At 40.7% G+C, this 21,282-nt stretch overlaps 1 protein-coding gene across 1 annotated transcript in view; it reads left to right on the top strand.

Annotated features, from left to right (window-relative positions):
• The window catches only part of Lars (leucyl-tRNA synthetase), a 56,432-nt gene that overhangs the window by 8,047 nt on the left and 27,103 nt on the right, over positions 1-21,282 (top strand). Inside the window, exons 3-18 of the mRNA XM_005356040.2 lie at positions 434-521; positions 1,057-1,137; positions 3,739-3,876; positions 6,416-6,577; positions 7,423-7,535; positions 8,536-8,599; positions 8,782-8,849; positions 9,084-9,309; positions 11,634-11,721; positions 11,797-11,873; positions 13,034-13,087; positions 14,049-14,189; positions 16,568-16,645; positions 20,490-20,575; positions 20,661-20,726; positions 20,815-20,897. Coding sequence (XP_005356097.1) covers positions 434-521; positions 1,057-1,137; positions 3,739-3,876; positions 6,416-6,577; positions 7,423-7,535; positions 8,536-8,599; positions 8,782-8,849; positions 9,084-9,309; positions 11,634-11,721; positions 11,797-11,873; positions 13,034-13,087; positions 14,049-14,189; positions 16,568-16,645; positions 20,490-20,575; positions 20,661-20,726; positions 20,815-20,897 — 1,613 coding nt within the window. The remainder of the gene's footprint in view (positions 1-433; positions 522-1,056; positions 1,138-3,738; positions 3,877-6,415; positions 6,578-7,422; positions 7,536-8,535; positions 8,600-8,781; positions 8,850-9,083; positions 9,310-11,633; positions 11,722-11,796; positions 11,874-13,033; positions 13,088-14,048; positions 14,190-16,567; positions 16,646-20,489; positions 20,576-20,660; positions 20,727-20,814; positions 20,898-21,282) is intronic.

Below are 21,282 nucleotides of genomic sequence, written 5' to 3'. Positions count from 1 at the left end.
TTGTAGACCAAGCTGGCCTCGAACTCACAAAGATCCACCTGCCTCTGCCTCCCGAGTGCTGGGATTAAAGGCACATACCACCACCGCCAGGCTCTTTATTTTGTTTTTTAAAAGAGATTTTATTTTTGTGTTAATGTGTGTGAGTATGTATGTATGTGTTAACGTGTATGAGCATGTAAGTATACCAGCAGTGCCTGCAGAGTTCAGAAGAGGGCATTCCATCCCCTGGAACAGTTACAGAAGATTGTGATCTGTCATGTGGGTTCTCTTGTTTGAGCAGCAAGAGGACAGCAACATCTGTCCAGCTCCTCCAAAAACTAGACTTGCCACAGAGTACTTTCATGACCCAGCAGCCTTTCCATCCCATCGTTTGTTGTGAAATAAATTTAACATTTTCTTTTTTTGTACTTTCTTTTTCATGATTACTTTGCAGCAAGGGGAAATACTTTGTCACTTTTCCATATCCGTACATGAACGGACGCCTGCATTTGGGACACACGTTTTCCTTATCCAAGTGTGAGGTAAAGCCCTGTGTTTATTACTAACTCGGGATAGGGAGGCTCTATAGTAAATACCAGTTTGAAGGAAAATTGCACGTGTAAAATTCATTTCCTCTTAAGGGGATTCAAATACTTTTAAAGAATAATTTTTATACCTTAAATTTTATGTTTTTGTTTCCATGTCATGTGCGTATTTGTTCAGGGTTCTGGACATGTGTATGTTCAAAATTTCTATGTTGGTTAAAAACAACAAAAAAGATAGTGGAGTAGAACATCACAGTGACAAAATGTCTGTTCTAATGCTGGGGAGGGGACGTTAGTGCTGCCAAAAGTTAGCACTTTGCCAGGTGGTGGTGGCGTAAGCCTTTGATCCCAGCACTCGGGAGGCAGAGGCAGGAGGATCTCTGAACTTGAGGCCAGCCTGGTCTATAGAACAAGTTCCACGACAGACTCCAAAGCTACAAAGAGAAACCCTGTCTTCCCCCACCCCAAAGTTAGCATTTTGTGTACATCTGCCATTTATATTTATAATTTAAATTTGATTTTCTTCCTGCAGTTTGCAGTAGGATACCAGAGATTAAAAGGGAAAAATTGTCTGTTTCCCTTTGGGCTACACTGTACTGGCATGCCTATTAAGGTAAGACTGCTTAGAGGGTTAGCTTCTACTCTTTCCTTTTCCTTAACTTTTAAAAAAATTTATTCATGAATTTTTTAGGTACAATTGCTCTATCTGTATGTATGTCTGCACATCAGAGAAGGGCATCAGATCCCATTATAGATGGTTGTGAGCCATCGTGTGGTTGTTAGGAGTTGAACTCAGGAAGAGCCATCAGTGCTCTTAACCTCTGAGCCTTCTTTCCAGCCCCTGGTTTCTACTCTTGAGCTTAGAGTAAAGAAGAATACCTGATTTATGATTTTGGAATTGGATTTTTCACTCATGCCATTTACATTAAAGTGTTTTATGAAATGAGCTAAATTTGTTATAGTGAAAATTAATTTAAAAATTCTTTAAAGAAAAAAAAATAAACTGAAGAACATTTTTTAACTTCCTACAAATATTGATAATTATGAATAAAGTGTGCAAGTTTCAATGGAAAAAAAAATTCTTTAAAAGACTAGGGAGATAGCTTAGGGTAAAGCATTTGCCAAGTGTCTTAGGATTCTATTGCTGTGAAGAGATACCATAACCATAATAACGCCTATAAAGGAAAACATTTAATTGGGGCTGGCTTATAGTTCAGAGATTTAGTCCTTTATCATCATGGCAGGAAGCATGGTGGCATGAGGTCGACATGGTGCTGGAGAGGTAGCCTGAGAGTTCTACGTTTGGATCCACAGGCAGCAGAAGGAAATTGTGTGCCACACTGGCCAGACTTGAGTTTATAAGACCTCAAAGCCTGCCTCTGCAGTGACACACTGCCTAGCAAGGCCATACCTACTCCAACAAGATCACACCTCCTAATAGTGCTACTCCCTATGGGCATATGGGGGCCATTTTTATACGTACCATCATACTAAGTAAACTTGGTCACTTGAGTTCAGAGCCCCAGAATGTAGCATGAGTTCTAATAGGTCTTAATAATAAAAGCCCAGAGTCAGGTAAAGGGAAAATGCTGATAGACCAGAGAGATGAAGGAGCCAAACCACAGCCACCTTACCTACTCAACTTCCCAGCCAGAAAGAGGTTGAGTTCCTGTTTCCTCCCACCTTATCTCCTCCTCTCTCTGCCCAGCCATATCATTTCCTGTGTGTCTGTACAAACCTCCAGACCTCTATGGTTAACTAATGACTAGCTCCATCCTTTGATATTCAGGCAAGCTTTATTTGTACAAACAAGATATTACCACATTTCTCCTGGTTGCAGTTTTACATTTTCTTCTGTGGGCTGTGCTTCACATGAGTTTGCTTTAGACCTTTTAGTTGTCTGACATGATGTTCATTAATGCTTGAATTTAGGTACTTTGAGAAGAATACTTAGTATATTGATGAGGCATAAAGTTACCATTGTGTCACATCAGTAGCATACGATGGCAGCTTGTCCCATTTTAGTAACATTAAGTTAATACATGACGAGTTGCTCATTCTAAGGGGTCTTTAGTAATTAGAAAGTAGTCTGTGGGGACTATGTTGAGAACCTCTGAATGGCTTACTATTCAGTAGCCTAGTGGTTTTAGCATCTTTTGGTGATCCTGGATTATTTTAATTACCACATTTGTGGTTGCAAATGATGACTTTTTTTTTTTTTAAAGATTTATTTATACAACTTTCTGCCTCCACACGCCAGAGGAGGGTGCCAGATCTCTTTACAGATGGTTTGGAGCCACCATGTGGTTGCTGGGAATTGAATTCAGGACCTCTGGAAGAGCAGACAGTGCTCTTAACCACAGAGCCATCTCTCCAGCCCCAAATGATGACATTTTTATATGTGTGTGTGGCATTGGAATTGAACTGAGGGTCTCACACTTGGTAGCCCAAGTGCTCTAACACTGGGTCACGTCTTCAAACCCAATACTGGTGACTCTCCCCTTTCAGTACTGGACTTTTAGGTAGGGCTTTGCTTTACCAGGTAGACAGTCTCTCTTAACCTGAATTATATCTGTATTTCTTTTCATTTAATTTTTATTTTGATATAGTCTTGTTAAATTGCCCAGGATGATCCTGAGCTTGTAATCCCCCTGCCTCAGTCTCCAGAACATCTGTATGTGCCAGTAGTACCTTTCTAGTTGTATCTTACTTATCAGCTGAAGCTCTTCTTTGATGTTTTCTCTGTTTTGGGGAGTGAACTTATGGGATAGCTTCGAAGAACTGTGGTGGAGAGCCCAGTTCTGAAACTTGCTAGCTTATAGCCTTGGATAAATCACTTCATGTCAGTGTCTGTTGTCTACCTCTCAAGAGTGCTGATTACTAACAGAGGGTAAGAATTTACCTTCCACTACAAAGATAATCTTCAAAATGAGAAACCATTAGTATTGTTATTCAAAATGACATCCTCTGTTTTATGTATCTTTTCATTTCCGCTGTTTAGTGTGTCAGGATGCTACAGTAAGTACTATACATATTGAATAAAATACAAACTCTGTTATAGGATTTTGAGGCATGTGATTTACATCATCTGGGTTTTCTATAATATTTGTGTGTAGATGTTACATGCAATTTCAGAAAGTTGATTTTTGTTGACCTTGGAAACAGTTTATTTCCTTGAGTTCTGAACTTGGCTCTTTGTGTTCTTGTGCTGTAGGCGTGTGCTGACAAGCTGAAAAGAGAAATAGAGCTGTATGGCTGCCCTCCTGATTTTCCAGAGGAAGAGGAGGAAGAGGAAGAAAGTAGCGTTAAACCTGCAGATATAACAGTGAAGGATAAAGCCAAAGGGAAAAAGGTCTGGTGGTTGTTTACGTTTCAGTTGTCCTGCCTGACGTTCCCACCTCTCTGGTTTAGTTGTATACACCCAGCGTGGGCAGCTGCGGCACATGAACCGTACTTGGTAATTTTTAAGAAACTGTCAAATCAAGACTGTTTAAATGATTCAGTGGGTAATGAGCTTTCTAGGTAAGCACAACATCTCCAAATCCCAGCACTCCATTGGTGAGAAGGGCGGTAGAGACAGAAGAATCCCCAGAAGCTTGTAATCTAGTCTGGAGTCACAGTATTGAACAGCAGAGATCCTGCCTCAAATAAACTGGCAGGTTGTCCTGACCTCCACATGTGCACCATAGATACTGATGAGCATGCACCCATAAACATACATCTTACATACACCCACAAAGATGAAAAATACATCAGGTCAGCAGTTAACAGCACTGTTAACCCATGTCCATTCCCAGCACCTTCATGATGGTTTATTACTGTCTGTAAATCCAGTCCCAGGGTATCTGCTGCCCTCTTCTGGCCTGTTTGGGTACCTACATGCACATGGTACACAGACATGCATGCAAGCAAAACACCTATTTACCTAAAAATAGAATAAATCAAAATATTGTCTGGCTTTATTGTTGTTTTTTCACTTTAATTTGATATATTTTAGATTTAAAGGAGTTTCAAGATAGTGCAGCATTCCAGCATAACCTTTGTCCACCTCCCCTAACGTTACTCTTCTTTACTCTCTGTAACTGTGATACAATCATCCTACCTAAACAGCTAACGTTAGTTCAGTGCTGTGTGCTAAACTGTAGAGTTCATCTGAAGTGTTTTAAAAAGAGGACTTCATTTTTTAAAAGATTTAATTTTTAATTTTGTGTGTGTGTGTCTTTGTTATGTGCAGATACTTAGAGAGTCTAGAAGGTGTTGGAGTTACAGGCAGTTGAGAGCAGCTTGATGTGGTTGCTGGGAACCGAATCTGTGTCTTCTGTAACAGCAGTGTGCACTCCTGATTGCTGAGCTATCTCTCTAGCCTCCTGTATTTGCATAGAAATTGTGTGTGTGTTGAGGGGGGAGGCAGGGGCAAGCTTACCAGGGGCAAGCTTATGGAGGTCAGAGTAGGTTCTTTCCTGCCATGTAGGATCTAGGGATAGAGTCAGGCTGTCAGGTCTGTGCACAGGCACCCATGCAGACTAAGTCCTCTTGCTGACCTTGTATTTCAAGTTGTACTCATCCTTCTCCTAATGTCTTTTTTCTGCTTTAAACAGAGGGTGGGGGTGCAGGGGCTGGAAAGATGGCTCAGCAGTTAAGAGCACTTGTTGCTCTTGCAGAGGATCCAGGTATGAGTCCCAGTACCCACACATGTGGTATTTCACAGCCGTCCACAACTCAAGAGTTTGTCTAATGCCTTCTTACTTCTGTGGACACCAAGTCTACATATAGTACCTATACATACATGTAGGCAAAATATACATAAAGTAAAAGTGAATAATTTAACAGAATAAGACCCAACCTAGAATCCACACTACATTATTAACTTCTATGATTTTTGACATAAAGTAATGTTCAGATAAAGAATTTATTGACTGTTGGCTGTGCAGTGGTGGTGCACGTCTTTAATCCTGCATTCTAGAGGCAGAGGCAGGTGGATCTCTGTGAGTTCAAGGCCAGCCTGGTCTACAAGAACTAGTTCCAGGACAGGCTCCAAAGCTACAGAGAAGCCCTGTCTCGAAAAACCAATTAAAAAAATTTTATTGACTGTCAAAAAAGTCCTGTCTGTTTTTGTGTTGCAGTGATAAGAACACAGATTGGGTAATTTATACTGACCAGAAATTTATTGGCCCACGAGGCTGGGAAGGCTTATGTTGAGAGTTCAGTACCTGATAAGGCATTTCTTGCTGTGTTGTCTGTGAAGGAAGGGAAAAGAAATAGCAGAACAGGAATGAGAGACAGGGAGGGAGAGAGGAAGTAACACGTTGAGGACAGACCGGATTTGTCTTCTGTGGTGCAGCAATGATACACTCTTGAGGGCAGAATCTCTTTAAGAGTCTACCTTTTAATGCTGTTGCATGGGGAATTAAGTTTCTTATGGTTAAAGTGGGGACCAAAATTTCAACCATTAGATAAACTCCTTTAATTTGGGGTCACCTGATGGTTTTCCATATAGATAAAATGAAGTGATTTTTTTATTTTGAGCTAAGTAGTGCACCTGTGCTAATTGAGGAAAGGAAACGAGAGTCTGGTGCTAAGACCGCAATGATGGTGGCTGAGTGGTTCCTTCATCTCTTATCTCTGGTGTCCGTTTCCTGGTGGACATCCTGATATCTGTACTGCTGTGGTGTTCTGATCCATCAACAGTGTTGCGGGAAGCAGAACAGCAGATCCCTTATGAGAGATCCTGTCTGCATAGCGAGTTTCAGGCCGGCTAGAGCTACACTGTGAAAGCTTCTTTCACAAAGAAACACAATCACCAAATAGGATTATGGAATTAAAGTTACTGTGGTCCTGGGATGCTGAATGGTTGTCGGCTGTGCTTTACTGGAGTTTGTGTTTGTTTTCAGAGCAAAGCCGCTGCCAAAGCAGGATCGTCTAAGTACCAGTGGGACATTATGAAATCCCTTGGGCTTTCTGAGGAAGACATAGTGAAGTTTTCTGAAGCAGAACATTGGCTTGAGTATTTTCCACCACTGGCTGTTGAAGATCTGAAGAAAATAGGGTTAAAGGTATGCCGTAGCCCTCAGTATTAGAGACAGTGAAAGGCACTTACGTTTGTATCATTCAAAAAGATATGGGACAACTTTTAAATTTACAACAGTATATTCTGGCTGAATGTCACCAAAAATCCAGATGTTATTAGACTGGCAGCGAGTAAGAAAACCTTCAACATTTGTCTCATCAGAATATATTTATTAACAATTGGTAGAAAGGGGTTTTATTTAAAGAATACAAAGACACCAAAATTTAACTCAAGTATGTTGACTGTATTATTTAAGTATTTCTTTTAAATTTATTGTAAATCTTATCTGTTAACTAACATGTGTGTATTTTTTTGTTTCTTTGTTTTGTTTTGTTTTTTGAAACAGCTTCTCTGTGTAGTTTTGGCTGTCTTGGAACTCCCTCTGTAGATCAGGCTGGCCTCACACTCACAGAACTCTTGCCTTTGCCTCCTGAGTACTGGGATTAAAGGCATGTGCTCTTACTGCTCAGCAAGTGTGTGTATTTTAAAACCTATTAATTAAACAAATTATTGCAATGATTTATATGAATTTAAGATGTGGAACTGGCTGGGCAGTAGTGGCAAAGGCCTTTAATCCCAGCACTCGGGAGGCAGAGGCAGGTGGATCTCTGAGTTCAAGAGCGAGTTCCAGGACAGGCTCCAAAGCTACAGAGAAACCCTGTCTCAAAAAAAAAAAAAAAAAAAAAAGAGAGAGAGAGAGAGATGTGGAACTGGAAATTTTTTCTTTAATAGTTGATCTAATGTTAAGTTGGGATAAATAGTAGAAAGGTAAATAGTTGACTCATAGGAATCCCTAGTTATAAAAATTATCTTTTCCTTTTTTTTCTCTAGGTAGACTGGCGGCGTTCCTTCATCACCACGGATGTGAATCCTTACTATGATTCTTTTGTCAGGTGGCAGTTTTTAACATTAAGAGAAAGAAACAAAATTAAATTTGGGAAGCGGTGAGTTTGTTTTATTTCAGTGTAATCAACTAAAAATCATAATTCTTGCATTGCATTGCAATTTAGTATCTGTATCTCATCTTGTTCTCTCTTATCTGTCCATCCACCCATTCATCTGTCTGTCTTTTCCTTTTTCATCACTCTCTTGTTCTGTTGTATCTCTTGCTTTCCTTTAATCTTGCCTGCCTGTGTCTTCCTTCCTTCCTTCCTTCCTTCCTTCCTTCCTTCCTTCCTTCCTTCCTTCCTTCCTTCCTTCCTTCCTTCCTTCCTTTTCGCGACAGGGTTTCTCTGTGTCTTTTATTTTTCTGTTTCATTTGTGTTGGACTCGGAGCTCGCACCTTGTGACATGTGTTTTGTCACTGAGCTCCCACTTTCTTGCTGCTCATTTTCTTGACTTCTGAGCTGTTTTGTGTTTTTGACAGCTAGAACCAGAGAGAAGGGAATGATTCTTTTCAGTATTCCTAGCAAACCACTGGCAAGATTATTTTATTTGTGTTTTAGCTTATACTTCTATAAGTTGCTAAGATTTTTTCCTTTATTATGTAGATCAAATAAAAACAACTTATTTGAATTTATATCTTTTTTTGTTCTTATTGTTTTGAGACAGGGTTTCTTGTGTAGCCCTGGCTATCCTGGAACTCGCTCTGTAGACCAGGCTGGCCTCACACTCACAGATATCTGCCTGCCTCTACCTCCCAAGTGCTGGGGTTAAAGGCATGCGCCACCACTGCCCGGCTACGTGAATTTATTTTATGGTCTTATGTTTCGTTACTACAAGGCTAAGGCTAATCCACAGTTTTCATTAGTGCTCCCTTTCATGAAGGAGATGTCAATAGCTCCGTTTCAGAACTGCTCATCAAAGCATGCGTAATTTAGACACTGGCTGGCTGAGGGTGTCTCCCATAATTCACGCTTGTAGGGTGTTAGTGACACTGGCTGTTACTTCATGATGTAACCTGAAAATATAACAGTGTTTTCTGCTTACTGCTTTTTTTTTTAGGTACACCATTTATTCTCCAAAAGATGGACAGCCTTGCATGGATCATGACAGACAAACTGGAGAGGTGATTATCTGGACCACCGAGTAGCCACTGTAATACCCTTTACTGTGGCCACACCACTGGCACTCTCTTTGCTGGAAGGATGAATTATTCCTATGTGCAAGAATCCATGTCATAAATCTGAAGTGGATTCCTGCATAGGTCAGCAGGGTGAATCCATATTTTCCCCGTGTTTCTTTGTTTAGGGCGTTGGACCTCAGGAATACACCCTAGTCAAACTGAAGGTGCTTGAACCATACCCATCAAAATTAAGGTAGGTTTGCTAAAAATTACTGTTTCATGGTCTTTTTTTCTTTTTCTCTTCGTTTTTTCCCCTTCTTTTCTTGGAGACAGGGTTTTGTTTTGCAGCCTAGGGCTCTCTCCTCAGCCTTCTGGGTACTGAGGTCGAAGTTGCCATTATGTCTGGCTTGATTGATCATTTCTGAACAATCGGATGATTATGAGGGAAGCCACAATTTTAATATAAATATGTGCCTTTTCTTTTTAGTGGTCTGAAAGGGAAAACTATCTTCTTGGTAGCTGCTACCCTTAGACCTGAGACTATGTTTGGACAGACCAACTGTTGGGTTCGGCCTGATATGAAGTACATTGGGTTTGAGACAGCGAATGGTGATATATTCATCTGCACGCAGAGAGCTGCCAGGAATATGTCGTACCAAGGTTTCACCAAGCACAATGGAGTGGTGCCTGTTGTGAAGGAGTTAATGGGGGAGGTAAGTTGGGGAGCAACTCTCGATTTTTATTGTGAAATTGGAGGGAAGTGGAGCTTGAAAAAATATCAGAAAACTATAATTAGAGCACACATGAGATAATATGTGCAGGACATTTGTAGTTTTGTTTGTTTGTTTGTTTTTTATAAAGATTCATTTATTTATTATGTATACAATGTTCTGCCTGCATGTATGTCTGCAGGCCAGAAGAGGGCACTAGATCTCATTACAGATGGTTGTGAGCCACCATGTGGCTGCTGGGTATTGAACTCAGGACCTCTGGAAGAACAGCCAATACTCTTAACCTCTGAGCCATCTCTCCAGCCCCATATTTGTATTTTGTAAGGCACAGAACTGTCAGGGTTCTTCAGAAGGCTTTGCCAAGCTGAATCCACATTCCTCCAAAGGGGCCTTTGTCTTGATTTCACCCATGATAATTGCTATTCTTTTTTTTTTTTTTAAGATTTATTTATTATGTATATAGTGTTCTGCATGCATGTATGCCTGCAGACAGAAGAGGGCACCAGATCTCTTTGTAGATGGTTATGAGCCACTGTGTTGCCCACCTGTTTCCTATTTGCTCCTTACCCATGCTAAGCAGGTGCTTCATCACTGAGCTGTGCTGCAGGTGCCCAGTCACTGAGCTGTGCCCCAGCTGCTGTACTTTGAGACATGCTTCCACAAATTTCCCGGGCTGACTTTGAACTTATTGTACAGCTTCTGATCTCCTTGAAATTGTGATTCTTGTGCCTTAGTCTCCTGACAGATGAGATTTTAGGCTGGACCACCAGCCACGGGGTTGTTGCTGTTTTTAAATTAGCATATCTTAACCATATATAATTATAGGTTTCATTATGCCATTTTATACATGTACATAATGTATTTCAATCATATTGACTCCCCTCTTTACCCTCTCTTCCCCCTCCTATTCTCAATAAGCCCCTTCTAGTCCCAACTAGCCCCCTTCTACTTTCATTTTGTGTGTGTGTGTGTGTGTGTGTGTGTGTGTGTGTGTGTGTGTGTGTGTGAGTGAGATCTAGTAAGCTTCATAGGGCTGCTTACAGGACCATAGGCATTTGAAGAACTGTTTCCTGTTTTTTTATGTTTGTTTTATTTATTTTTTTATTTTTGAGATAGGGTCTCTTTCCCTGGCATCCTAGAACTCACTATGTAGATCTGCTTCCCAAGTTCTGGGATTAAAGGTGTGCGCCACCAGCTCCCAGCTTCTGTTTCCTGTTCTTAATGCCCTTCTCACCATGGTATTTAAATAGGCCTTTGATTTCAGCCTTTAAAACTGCTGTGGTGTATAAGCTGTCACCCATATGACTGCAAATTCTACAAAGGTAGCTCATGTGTGCATTTACACACACACACACACAAACACACACGCCCACACAAAGGAATAAAACGGAATGGTGCAGAACAAGTGTACAGCTGCAGGCCCTTTGTTGTCTCATACAAGTACAGGTCAGAGCTGGGTAGCATGCAGGAAGCGGAAGCAGGAGGATCACTGTGAGTTCTATGCTAGCTGGGCTACAGAATGAAATATGAGACATTAAAAAAACAAACAAAAGAACAAAAGGAGAGAGAGACTGAGAGAGACACACATAGAGAATAGGCCCATTCTTTCTGCATTCTCTAATTTTTTTGAGGCAGTAGGAATATCTTTTTCACTTCAGCTTGAATTTATTTATAACTGTCCTTTTAGACAGATATGTAGATTTCTGTTTTCTTGATGTGACTTTTATTACCTAGCTTTTTGGTCATGGAAAGCTTTAGTGCAGTGGTTCTGTTTTTTGTTTTTGTTTTTTCTTTTTTCTTTTTTTTTCTTTTTTGAGACATGGTTTCTCTGTGTAGCCCTGACTGTCTTAAACTCAATCTCGTAGACCAGGCTAGTCTTGAACTCAAAGATCCATCTGCCTCTGCCTTCTGCGTGCTGGGATTAAAGGCGTGTGCTACCATTGCCCAGCTACTTTTTCTGTATATTTTATTTTGTTTACTGAGTGGAGAAGTTGTGCACATGTATGGGAACAACATGATATTTAAAATGTGTATATACATGCTAGAATGACTGTGTAAAGTCATTAACAAACAGTACTTCAGACTTCTCAGTTTTGATGTGAGAACATTTAAAGTGATTGTGATTTTCAACTGTCTAACATCATGACATTAACCACAGCAACTATTTTGTGCAGGTGTAGATCTCCAGAGTTTATTCCTGTATGGTTTTCAGTAGGAGCCTTTGGACCTTAAAATTTGAATATTTATTTAACTTTTTGTCACTGCAGTTATATTTATTCCCTTTTTTTTTTTGCTCTTTTATGCAGGAGATCCTTGGGGCTGCACTTTCTGCACCTCTGACATGCTATAAGGTGGTCTACGTTCTCCCTATGCTCACCATTAAGGAGGATAAAGGTACAGATTTTACTGGTAGACGGCTTTGCTAACCACATTCTGGTGTATTAGTTAATTTCATTTTTTCTTCTAAAGGCACTGGTGTGGTCACGAGTGTTCCTTCTGATTCGCCGGATGATCTTGCAGCACTCAGAGACCTGAAGAAAAAGCAAGCAAGTATCTGCTTCATGTCCTTGTTTTATTCTTTTTTTTTTTTTTCTCCCCAAGACAGGGTTTCTCTGTGTAGCCCTGGCTGTCCTGTAACTTACTTTATAGACCAGTCTGGCCTTGTACTCACAGAGATCCTTCTGCCTCTGCTGGGATTTAAAGGCATGCGCCACCACCACCCAGCCATGTCCTTGTTTTAAATTTAGCATATTAGTGGGCACTGCTGAACAGCTGTGACACAGGCTGAGGGCATACATGTTTGTCTCTGAACTGTCATCTCTAACCTGCTTTTCAGTGTTTGTGTGTTTCTGTGGTTGGAACTTGGAATAAAATTCTGTAACAAATTTAAGAAGGTGGTGTGTGTGTTTTTAAGTATACGCAGTGCCACCATTACAGAGAGGACATTTGGTGACCTGCTTTACACCCTCCACCTCATTCTTGTGACCATCTCTCATGGGACTGGGAGCTAGGTTGGTGGCCATAAGTCCCAAAGGATTCTCCTGTCTCCACTTTGTGCAGTGTTGGGCTTTCTAGTATGCCTGGCTTCTCTCATGGGTGCTGGGGATTTGAACTCTGCTCCTCATGCACCCACTGACTCCCTTTCTCAGCCCCATATTTTCATTACAGGCAAGAATATTACCCTTGACTGGGGTGATGTCTCAACATCTGTGTGCATTGTTGCATTTGATGCATTTCCTACAGACATGTTCAACCTGTGGACTGTGGATTACACGTGTCACAGGATAGCTATGGATTAGGCTCAGCGAAAAATCATAAACTTATTTCAAACACAAGGTTTTGTTTGTAAGCTGGTTGCATAGTTCTTAATTGGGAAATGTATAGGTGACAAGTTTTATCACAGTGTCAAAATATTAGACATACCTGAAGGCTGTTCACATTAAAGTAAACTATTGAGTTTTAAAAGGTCCCGGGTCCTTTATTGAGATAATGTTAAAAATGTTCTGTATGGAAAGAACAAATAACGGAACAAAAGCTTGAAGCCAGGGAAGAGGGAGGCCGAGGCAGGAAGACCTCAAGTACAAGGCCAGCATAGGCTGCTGCAGCAAAGCCTTGCCTCAGGAAAAAAAAAAAATGAGTTTGCTTTCTTACTGATTGTATCAGTAACAAAATTGAGCACTAATGTTAGCTTACGAATTTTCCATAGGCATTACGAGCAAAGTATGGAATTAGAGATGAAATGGTCCTGCCGTTTGAGCCGGTGAGTATGTGTGTATTCCCAGACATCACACGCCTTTATCAAAGGGGAAAAGACGCTTATATGTTCTTCTTGTAACAAAAATAGATCATTGGTAGAGTTTGAAAATGAGAGGAAATTTTCTTACTTTAATTTGATAACTTACTGTTGTAAATAACAGGAAAAGGAAAACAATATGCATTTTCTTTTCACCTGGCACCTATAGTTGGGAAAACCTATATATTATTCTCACCAGCTTCCCAAAAAATTTATTTATTTATTTATTAATTATGTATACAATGTTCTGTCTGATTTATGCCTGCCTGCCAGAAGAGGAACAAAATTTCATAGATGGTTGTGAGCCACTATGTGGTTGCTGGGACTTCAACTCAGGACCTCTGGAAAAGCAGTCAGTGCTCTTAACCTCTGAGCCATCTCTCTAGCCCCTATTCTCACCAGTTTTATACTAACTTGTTAACAATGTACCTTACTTAACCTAGGAATATTTATTTTGTAACCTTGTAGAGCTGTTTAATGTTTCTTGTTTTCATTTTTGTACATGCAGAAGAAAAGTCAGAATAATACCAGCAAATAACTTTAATGAAGAGTGTAGGAGAGTGAGCTTGGACATGCTCAATGCCCTGGGTGTGATTCTCAGCACTGGGGGAAAAGACTCCAAAACTCTGATAGATGCTTGAAGCCATCCATAAAAATAGTTGACATTGCTTGCTTCTTGCAGCTTTAGTTATTCAGTGGCCTGTGTGACAGGAGGTGAGAGTAGGGGGTGGCATGTGTTGTTCCTGTGGTGAAGGAGTGCACACATTGCCATCTTCAGGTTAGTGGTCTGTGAGCTCTGAGTGTTTGTCACTGCCTGCTGATAGTAAAATCCAGTGTGGCTTTACAGGGCAAAGGGGCCATGTCCACATGGCTGATCTGTGTCTGCCTTTCAGCATGAATACACATCTGGTGTTGCTGTTCTCTGCAGGTGCCAGTCCTTGAAATCCCAGGGATTGGAAGTCTTTCTGCTGTGACCCTTTGTGATGAGCTGAAAATTCAGAGCCAGAATGACCGCGAGAAACTTGCAGAAGCAAAGGAGAAATTGTATTTAAGAGGATTTTATGATGGCGTAAGTCATAATTTTTATTGTTTTTATTTGTAGCTATATGTTATGCTGTTTTTCTTAATTTTAACTTAAAAGGAAAAATTAAACATAGTTTTTATAAAACACTAATTTGGAAAAGATAAGTAAATTTTATTCTAAATTCCAGTTTTTATCATGTCATTTCTAGAAACATTTCCAGAATTACATTTGTGTGTGTGTGTGTTCTGGGAATCTCTAAGAAATGAATTTCTTGAGATATTTAAAATTAGTTCCTGTTATTATACAATACAGCTCTAAAGGTTAGCTGTATCTAGAATGCCTGTTCCAGGACTGGGAGATGGCTCAGCAGTTAAGTGCACTTACTCCTTTTTTAGAGAACTTGGGTTACCCCATATGGTGGCTCACAGTCATCTGTAACCACAGTGCAGGGGATCCAGTAGGCATGCTTGCAGTGCATGTAAAATAAATAAATACATCTTTAAAATTGGAAAAAAGAATGCCTTTTTTTGCTTTTCATAATGGGTTCATTTTTTGTTTAAGCCTTTTATTCTGTCTATTAATTCATTTGTTGATGCCTATCAAGTGCCAAGTGAAGACCACAAAGCTGTGCTGAGCTTCCTCTCTCAGTCCTGCCTGTGCTACTGTACCTTAGGTTTTCAGGGAAGACTAAACTAGACAAGAGAAACCCAGTCAGGTTAGCCACGTAGGGCTGAAGTGAATGTTTTTAAGGACACACATTGGGAGTGTTTTTTTTTTTTTACATTTTCCCTTTCTTAGATACACAAAAATTAGTTTAATTTTTTAAAAAAAGTGAATTGTATATTGTCTTAATCATTGTTCTTTTGCTGTAAAGAAATACTGTGACCAAGGCAACTCTTATAAGAAAGGGATTTAATTGAGGCTGGCTTACAGTTTCAGAGGTTTAGTCCATTATCATCATGGTTCAGGGAGACATGGTGTTGAAGAGATAGCTGAGACCTATGTATTGATCTGATGGCTGAGAGACACTGGGCTTGGCTCAAGCTTTTGAAACCTCAAAGCCCATCAGTGGCATACTTCTTCCAACTAATTCTTCTCAAGTACTGCTATTCCCTGATGACTAAGCATTCAAATATACAAGCCAATGGTGGCTATTCTTTGTCAAACCATGACAGTATTTTGAATGGTAGTAAGAGCCAATACTTTAATATATGAACTTGAAAGAAAAGATAGTTTTATTAATTAATTCATTAGTCCGCTTATTTATTATGTGTATATGTGTTTTATTAATTAATTCATTAGTCCGCTTATTTATTATGTGTATATGTGTTATGCCTATATGTGCACTACATATATATGTGGTGCTCATGGAGGTCAGATCTTCAGAAACTGAGTTACAGATGCCCGTGAGCTACCATATGGGTTCTGGAAACTGAACCCAGGTCCTCTGTAAGACCAACAAGTGCTTTTAACTGCTGAGTCACCTGCTCAGATTCAATATTAACTGAGTTCACAAAATAATGCTGCAAAGTGGGCAGTCTTGTCATCACTTCCAGATAAGGAAAGGCAAAAAGAGGAAAACAGAAGTTTTCTCAAGCTTGTGGCAGTGTTGGGATTCAGAGTTGGCAGCTTTGCTCCACGATCTCTGATCCTGCACAGTGACCATGGCTCTAACTTAATTACATAGAATGAAACATCAATATGTTAATAATCTGAAGAGCAAAAGCAGTGCGTGTTTTTCCACCTAAAATGGGAACTGTTTGTTAGTGGCACAGAGTCAGACATGTAAAACATCTGAGTGTTTTACCCCAGTCAGCTTTATGAGCCTTGTAGCCTCATCTGGGGGAACAAAGTGTGAGTTAATTCTTTGCAGGCCGGTAAGGGGCAGAGTCGGAAAGAGACACCTGAGTGGCTTATACTCGGAAGAGTGGTTCTCGGCCTTACAAATGCTGTGACCCTTTAATAAAGCTTCTCATGTTTTGGTGACCTGGAACTATAAAATTATTTTGTCGCTGCTTCATCACTATAATTTTGCTGCTGTTATGAATCATAATGTAAATATCTGATAGGCAGAATATCTGCTATGTGACCCCTGTAGGGGTGCGACCCACAGGTTAAGAACCCTGGTATAAACTCTTCATCTCCATATGGAAGCTTGAGCATGGAAGGGAATGTGTCTTCCTAGCCAAGCTCTCATTAGCTACAGCTCCAGAAGGACAACAGTACTAGACCCAGTTACACTTAGTTAGAGCCAGTATGTTATGAATATCAGTTGTGTTAACTGTATCAAAATAAAGTTATGATTATAAATGTGATAACTGTTATTCTAAAGATATTTTTAGTTTAGTCTGTAAAGTACATTTAACTAGGGAAACTTGAAGCAAAATTTAATTGTCTTGTATGTTCCCCTTTCCTCCTTGTAGGTGATGTTGGTGGATGGATTTAAAGGACAGAAGATCCAGAACGTAAAGAAGACTATTCAGAAAAACATGATTGACGCTGTAGGTGGTAGCCTGTCCTCTGGGGACTGTTTGGGAAGAATGGTTCACTGATCAGTAGACCTAAGAGTGTTATTAGCCGTGAGTTTTGTAGGAGGACCTAGCACTATATAAAAAGATAGAATAGCTTTATGGCAGGAAATAGGCCTATTTGCAGTTCATCTAATTTGCATCACCTGTTATAGGGATGAGGTTGCGCCCTAAGGCTGGCCTGTGCCATGTGTGGCAGTGGTACCATCATTTCAGCATTTAGGAGGTAGGGGCAGGGAGCTCTCAACTCCATGACTAGCCTGGGCTATGCAGACAGTGTTTCAACTCACCTTCTCCCCCACAACAAGAAGAAAGCACACCCAGACACAACCAAAGCTGATGTGCAGAGCACAGCCAGACAGCTCTGGCAATGTCTCAACAGCGGCCACTTTAGAGTTGCGTGCAGTGGTTGCATCCTTTTTCTGTGCTCCTTTGCTTTTTACCTCTGTATTTTGTTTTTCATCTCCAGATTCCTCCTTTGATAGACCTTTGCTTAGCTACTTATCTCTTAAAGTTTTGATTTCAACAGTCATCCTGACCCGTGATATGTAGACCGTGGTCTTTATGTTTACTGAATTCAAAAAGCAAAGGTTAGTGTATTGATCCCTATCTTAACCAGGAGGCAGAGACTTGAGAAACAGTGCTGGCTCCGTAACGAAACAGGCTGGGAGAAGACTTGAGTTCTAGCCCTGGAATGCAAGTATGCGTGGTGGTGCATGCTGATATCCACTACTGGGGAGGTGGAAGCAGGCAGATCCCTGGGATTCACTTTACTGCCTGCTTAATGAATTCCAGGCCAGTGAGAGACCCTGTCTCAAAAAGAATAAAAAAAGATGGCCCCTAAAGAATGTTTTCTGGCTTCTACACGCACACAAACATACATGCACATGCACACATGCACAGTAACAGAAAGCAGCCATCTGCTCTGTCTTTTCACATTCTTTTTCATTTCTCTTTGGAGAGGACAGCCTTCCACTGTGTTGCTTATTTTAATACTGATCTCCTCTGTCACACCTCTGTTTCTGCCTCTGTCTCTCGCTCATGTTTTTTTTTTTTTTCTTCTGAGACATGGTCTCACTTTGTAGTCTAGACTGGCCTCGAACTTGTGGCAGTCCTCCTGCCTCAGCCTCCCAAATGCTGTGATTACAGATATGAGCCACTATGCCCAGCTTTCATAGATCTCTAGGTGTTTCTAATGTAATTTTTGTTGCTTTGTTTTGCTGAGAGAGGGTTTCCCAGTGTAGCCCAGACTACCACTGAAGCCATCGTCTTCTTGCTTCCACCTCCTGTAGCTGGGATTATAGCTGCTGGAGTGTAGTTTTTGTTTTGATGTTTCCTTAGGTTTAGCTATCAGCCACTAACTTCCTATTGTGGAAAAAAATACCCAAGAATTGAATTCTTTAATACCTCTTCTTGTATCTTTTATATATTTCTTCATCTTTCATATTCATAATGTATTTATAATGTACACTAGATTAGTCATTGTTTATACTTTTGAGACATGGCTAATCCCGACTGTGGTATATAGTGAAGATTTTATTCTCCAATTTTTATTTTTCTCTAGAATTAATAGTTGCCCATGTACTTAACAACCTATTCCCAAACTTGCAGCTATGCGTGTCTCCCAGCTTGTCCCTCGTCTCATCTTAGAGTGCTCTCCCAGTGCCTTTGGCCGCGTGGTCTGGATGGGTTGCTGTCACTGGTAGAGCTGATGCCTCTTGACTATTACAGATTACTTCTGCCACTCTCAAAGCTGGTCTCCTTGCTGTAATTCCATGGCTCGTCTCCTGTTTTTCCTGCTCATTTTGATAGGTTGTGTCTCTAGTAGCTTTCTGGTGAGCATAAATCTAGACGGTGTATGTCTTTCCATATTTACCTTTGACTTTCTGGGTAGCAGTTCTAGACTGAGCAGTCTGGAGGTTGACTGGGAGATTGGTAGAGATGGTACCAGCAGCTAGTGTGCTGACTTTCAAGTAATCTGCTGATTTTGCTATGATTTGCCCCAGAGGATAAGCCTTTGACATACTGTATGGGCGCAGTTGCTTTTTGCATGGTGAGTGTTCTAGTTTGCTTTCTGTGGCTGTGCTTCGGGAGGAAAGGGTTTATTTCAACTTGCACTTCCAAGTAATATTCCATCACTGAGGGAAGTCGGCAGGAACAGAGGTAGGAACTGTGGAAAAAGGCTGCTCACTGGCTCATGCTCAGCTACCTTTCTTGCACAACTGGGCCCACCTGCGTAAGGATGGTGCTACCCGTATCAGTCATCAATTAAAAACAAATGCCCACAGACCACCTACAGGCCAGCCTGATCTAGGAAATTCCCCTTGTGAGACTCCCTCTTCTGGGTGACTATAGCTTGTCTAGCTGGCAATAAAAACTAATCAGCGCATGGATTAGGGTATCTGGGCTCCTAACCACGGTTTAAAACGTCAGTCTGTCCTCTCTCCAGCGTCATTGTTTTCTACTTTAAGAATCAGGCTGTCCCACTCATTCCCGAGCGTTTGGAGGCTCAGCAGTGCAAATGGGGTTTCTCCTCAGCTTTTTCTTCTGATGGTTAAGATTCAGCTAACTTTTCTTTCTTTCTTTTGTTTGATCCTTTTACTTGGGCTTGAACCCAGGACCTTGCACATATTTGCAACCCCTCTGCTGAGCTTTATCTCTGTTGGAACAGTTATTATAGGCTCAGCCTTTTCCCATTCTGCTCCTCTTTGTAGTCAGTCCATCCCTCCATCTTCTTTATTGTCAGTTGGAATTGAAATTTTTGGATGGAGTTAAATATCTATTTCTAATCCACTACATTAATAGCTTTTTAATGTAGAGTGAAGAATCGCATTATAAGTACAGCATATGACTCATTTTGTGAATGATAATATTGGATTTTAGTTTTAAAAGTTATCCTAGCTTGCTGAATGGGTGTGGCGCACACTTTAATCTCAGCACTTTGGAGGCAGAAGCAGGTGGATTTCTGTGAGTTTAAGGCCAGCCTGGTCTACAGAGCAAGGACAGCCGAGGCTACACAAACCATCTCAACTAAAGGAAAAAAATCCTAGCTTTAAGTGTTTGGCCCTAAAATGTATGAAGAGATCATACAAGTTAAAAAATATATCAAGTTAAAAAATAAAATCTTTTTTTTTTTAAAAAAAAAAAAAACTTATTTATTTATTATATACATAGTGTTCAGCCTCCATGTATCCCTGCAGGCCGGAAGAGGGCACCAGATCTCATTACAGATGGTAGTGAGCCACCATGTGGTTGCTAGGATTTGAACTCAGGACTTCTGGAAGAACAGTCAGTGCTCTTAACCTCTGAGCCATCTCCAGCCCCATAAAATCATTTGAGTCCACATGATGATACATACCTGTCTCAGTACTTGGGGGTAGAGGCAGGAGAATCAGAAGTTCAAGGTTCTCTGCTACATATCGTGTTTGAGGCTTGCCTAGGCTAAATGAAACCTTGCCTCAACCAAAAATAAATAAATTGTGGTCATTTTTCTATTTGGAGCTGCATTTTTTTTTTTTATGATTCTATATCTTATAATAAGGTTTTTTTCATGTTTATATTATTTTAAAAACAGTGGTGTCATGTACTTAGTTTTTAAATTTTTCTTTGTTTTTTAATAACAAAGAAGGTTATCATAAGTAGTCACCTATACAGCCATAAGATTAGAAAGCGCTAAAATGATGAGCAGCCTGGGCAGTGGTCCACTTGATGATGTGTTCCAGAAGCAGATACTGCACAGAGAAGCAGACTCTGAGCCTGGGGAGGGGAGGCTTGATGGGACGTGACATCTGCCATGTCTTTATTCACCTTCGTTTAGGGAGATGCACTTATCTACATGGAACCAGAAAAGCAAGTGATGTCGAGGTCTGCGGACGAATGTGTCGTGGCCCTGTGTGACCAGTGGTTAGTCCCTCTTAGCACATGATGATTCTGTCAGTCCCTGTGGTCATTTCTGACAGTGAGACAAGTTCCATTTGTTCTTTCCCAGGTACCTGGATTATGGAGAGGAGAGCTGGAAGAAGGAGACATTTCAGTGTTTGAAGAACATGGAAACGTGAGATAGGGGAACTGAAAGGGCGTGGGGATGAGACCCATGGAGGATGACGAAAGCAAGGACACCCTTCGGCCTTTGTTCTCCTTAGGTTCTGCGAGGAGAGCAGGAAGAATTTTGAAGCTTCCTTAGACTGGCTACAAGAACATGCTTGCTCAAGAACGTATGGTTTAGGTCAGCAGACTTTCCGCACTTCTGTTTGGATGATTTTGTTAGATGGAAAATGCACATTTCAGTTGGGTGGTGTTGGCGCACGCTATTAATCCCAGCACTGGGTGGGTGGGGGGCATAGAGTGAGTTTTTAGATCAGGCTCCAAAGCTACAGAGAAACCCTGTCTTAAAAAGAGAAAAAGAAAAGAAAATGCACTTTTTCTCTTCCTTCCCCCTTTCTTCTGATGTTTGCTAATTTGGAGGTGATAGGTTTTGGTTAGAGGATGGGAAAGATTAGGATGTGGTTCCCTGTAATCTACCTAATGCTAGGTTTGTCCTCTTCAACCCACATGGCTTTAGAGTATGATCTGTCTCTTATTTATGTACTTACCTTGTGTGTGTGTGTGTG

Source organism: Microtus ochrogaster, chromosome 18 (assembly GCF_000317375.1).
Source record: "Microtus ochrogaster isolate Prairie Vole_2 chromosome 18, MicOch1.0, whole genome shotgun sequence".
NCBI classification, from domain to species: domain Eukaryota; kingdom Metazoa; phylum Chordata; class Mammalia; order Rodentia; family Cricetidae; genus Microtus; species Microtus ochrogaster.
The sequence above is the reverse complement of the archived record's forward strand: the minus strand, read 5'-3'. Positions and strand labels throughout refer to the sequence as shown.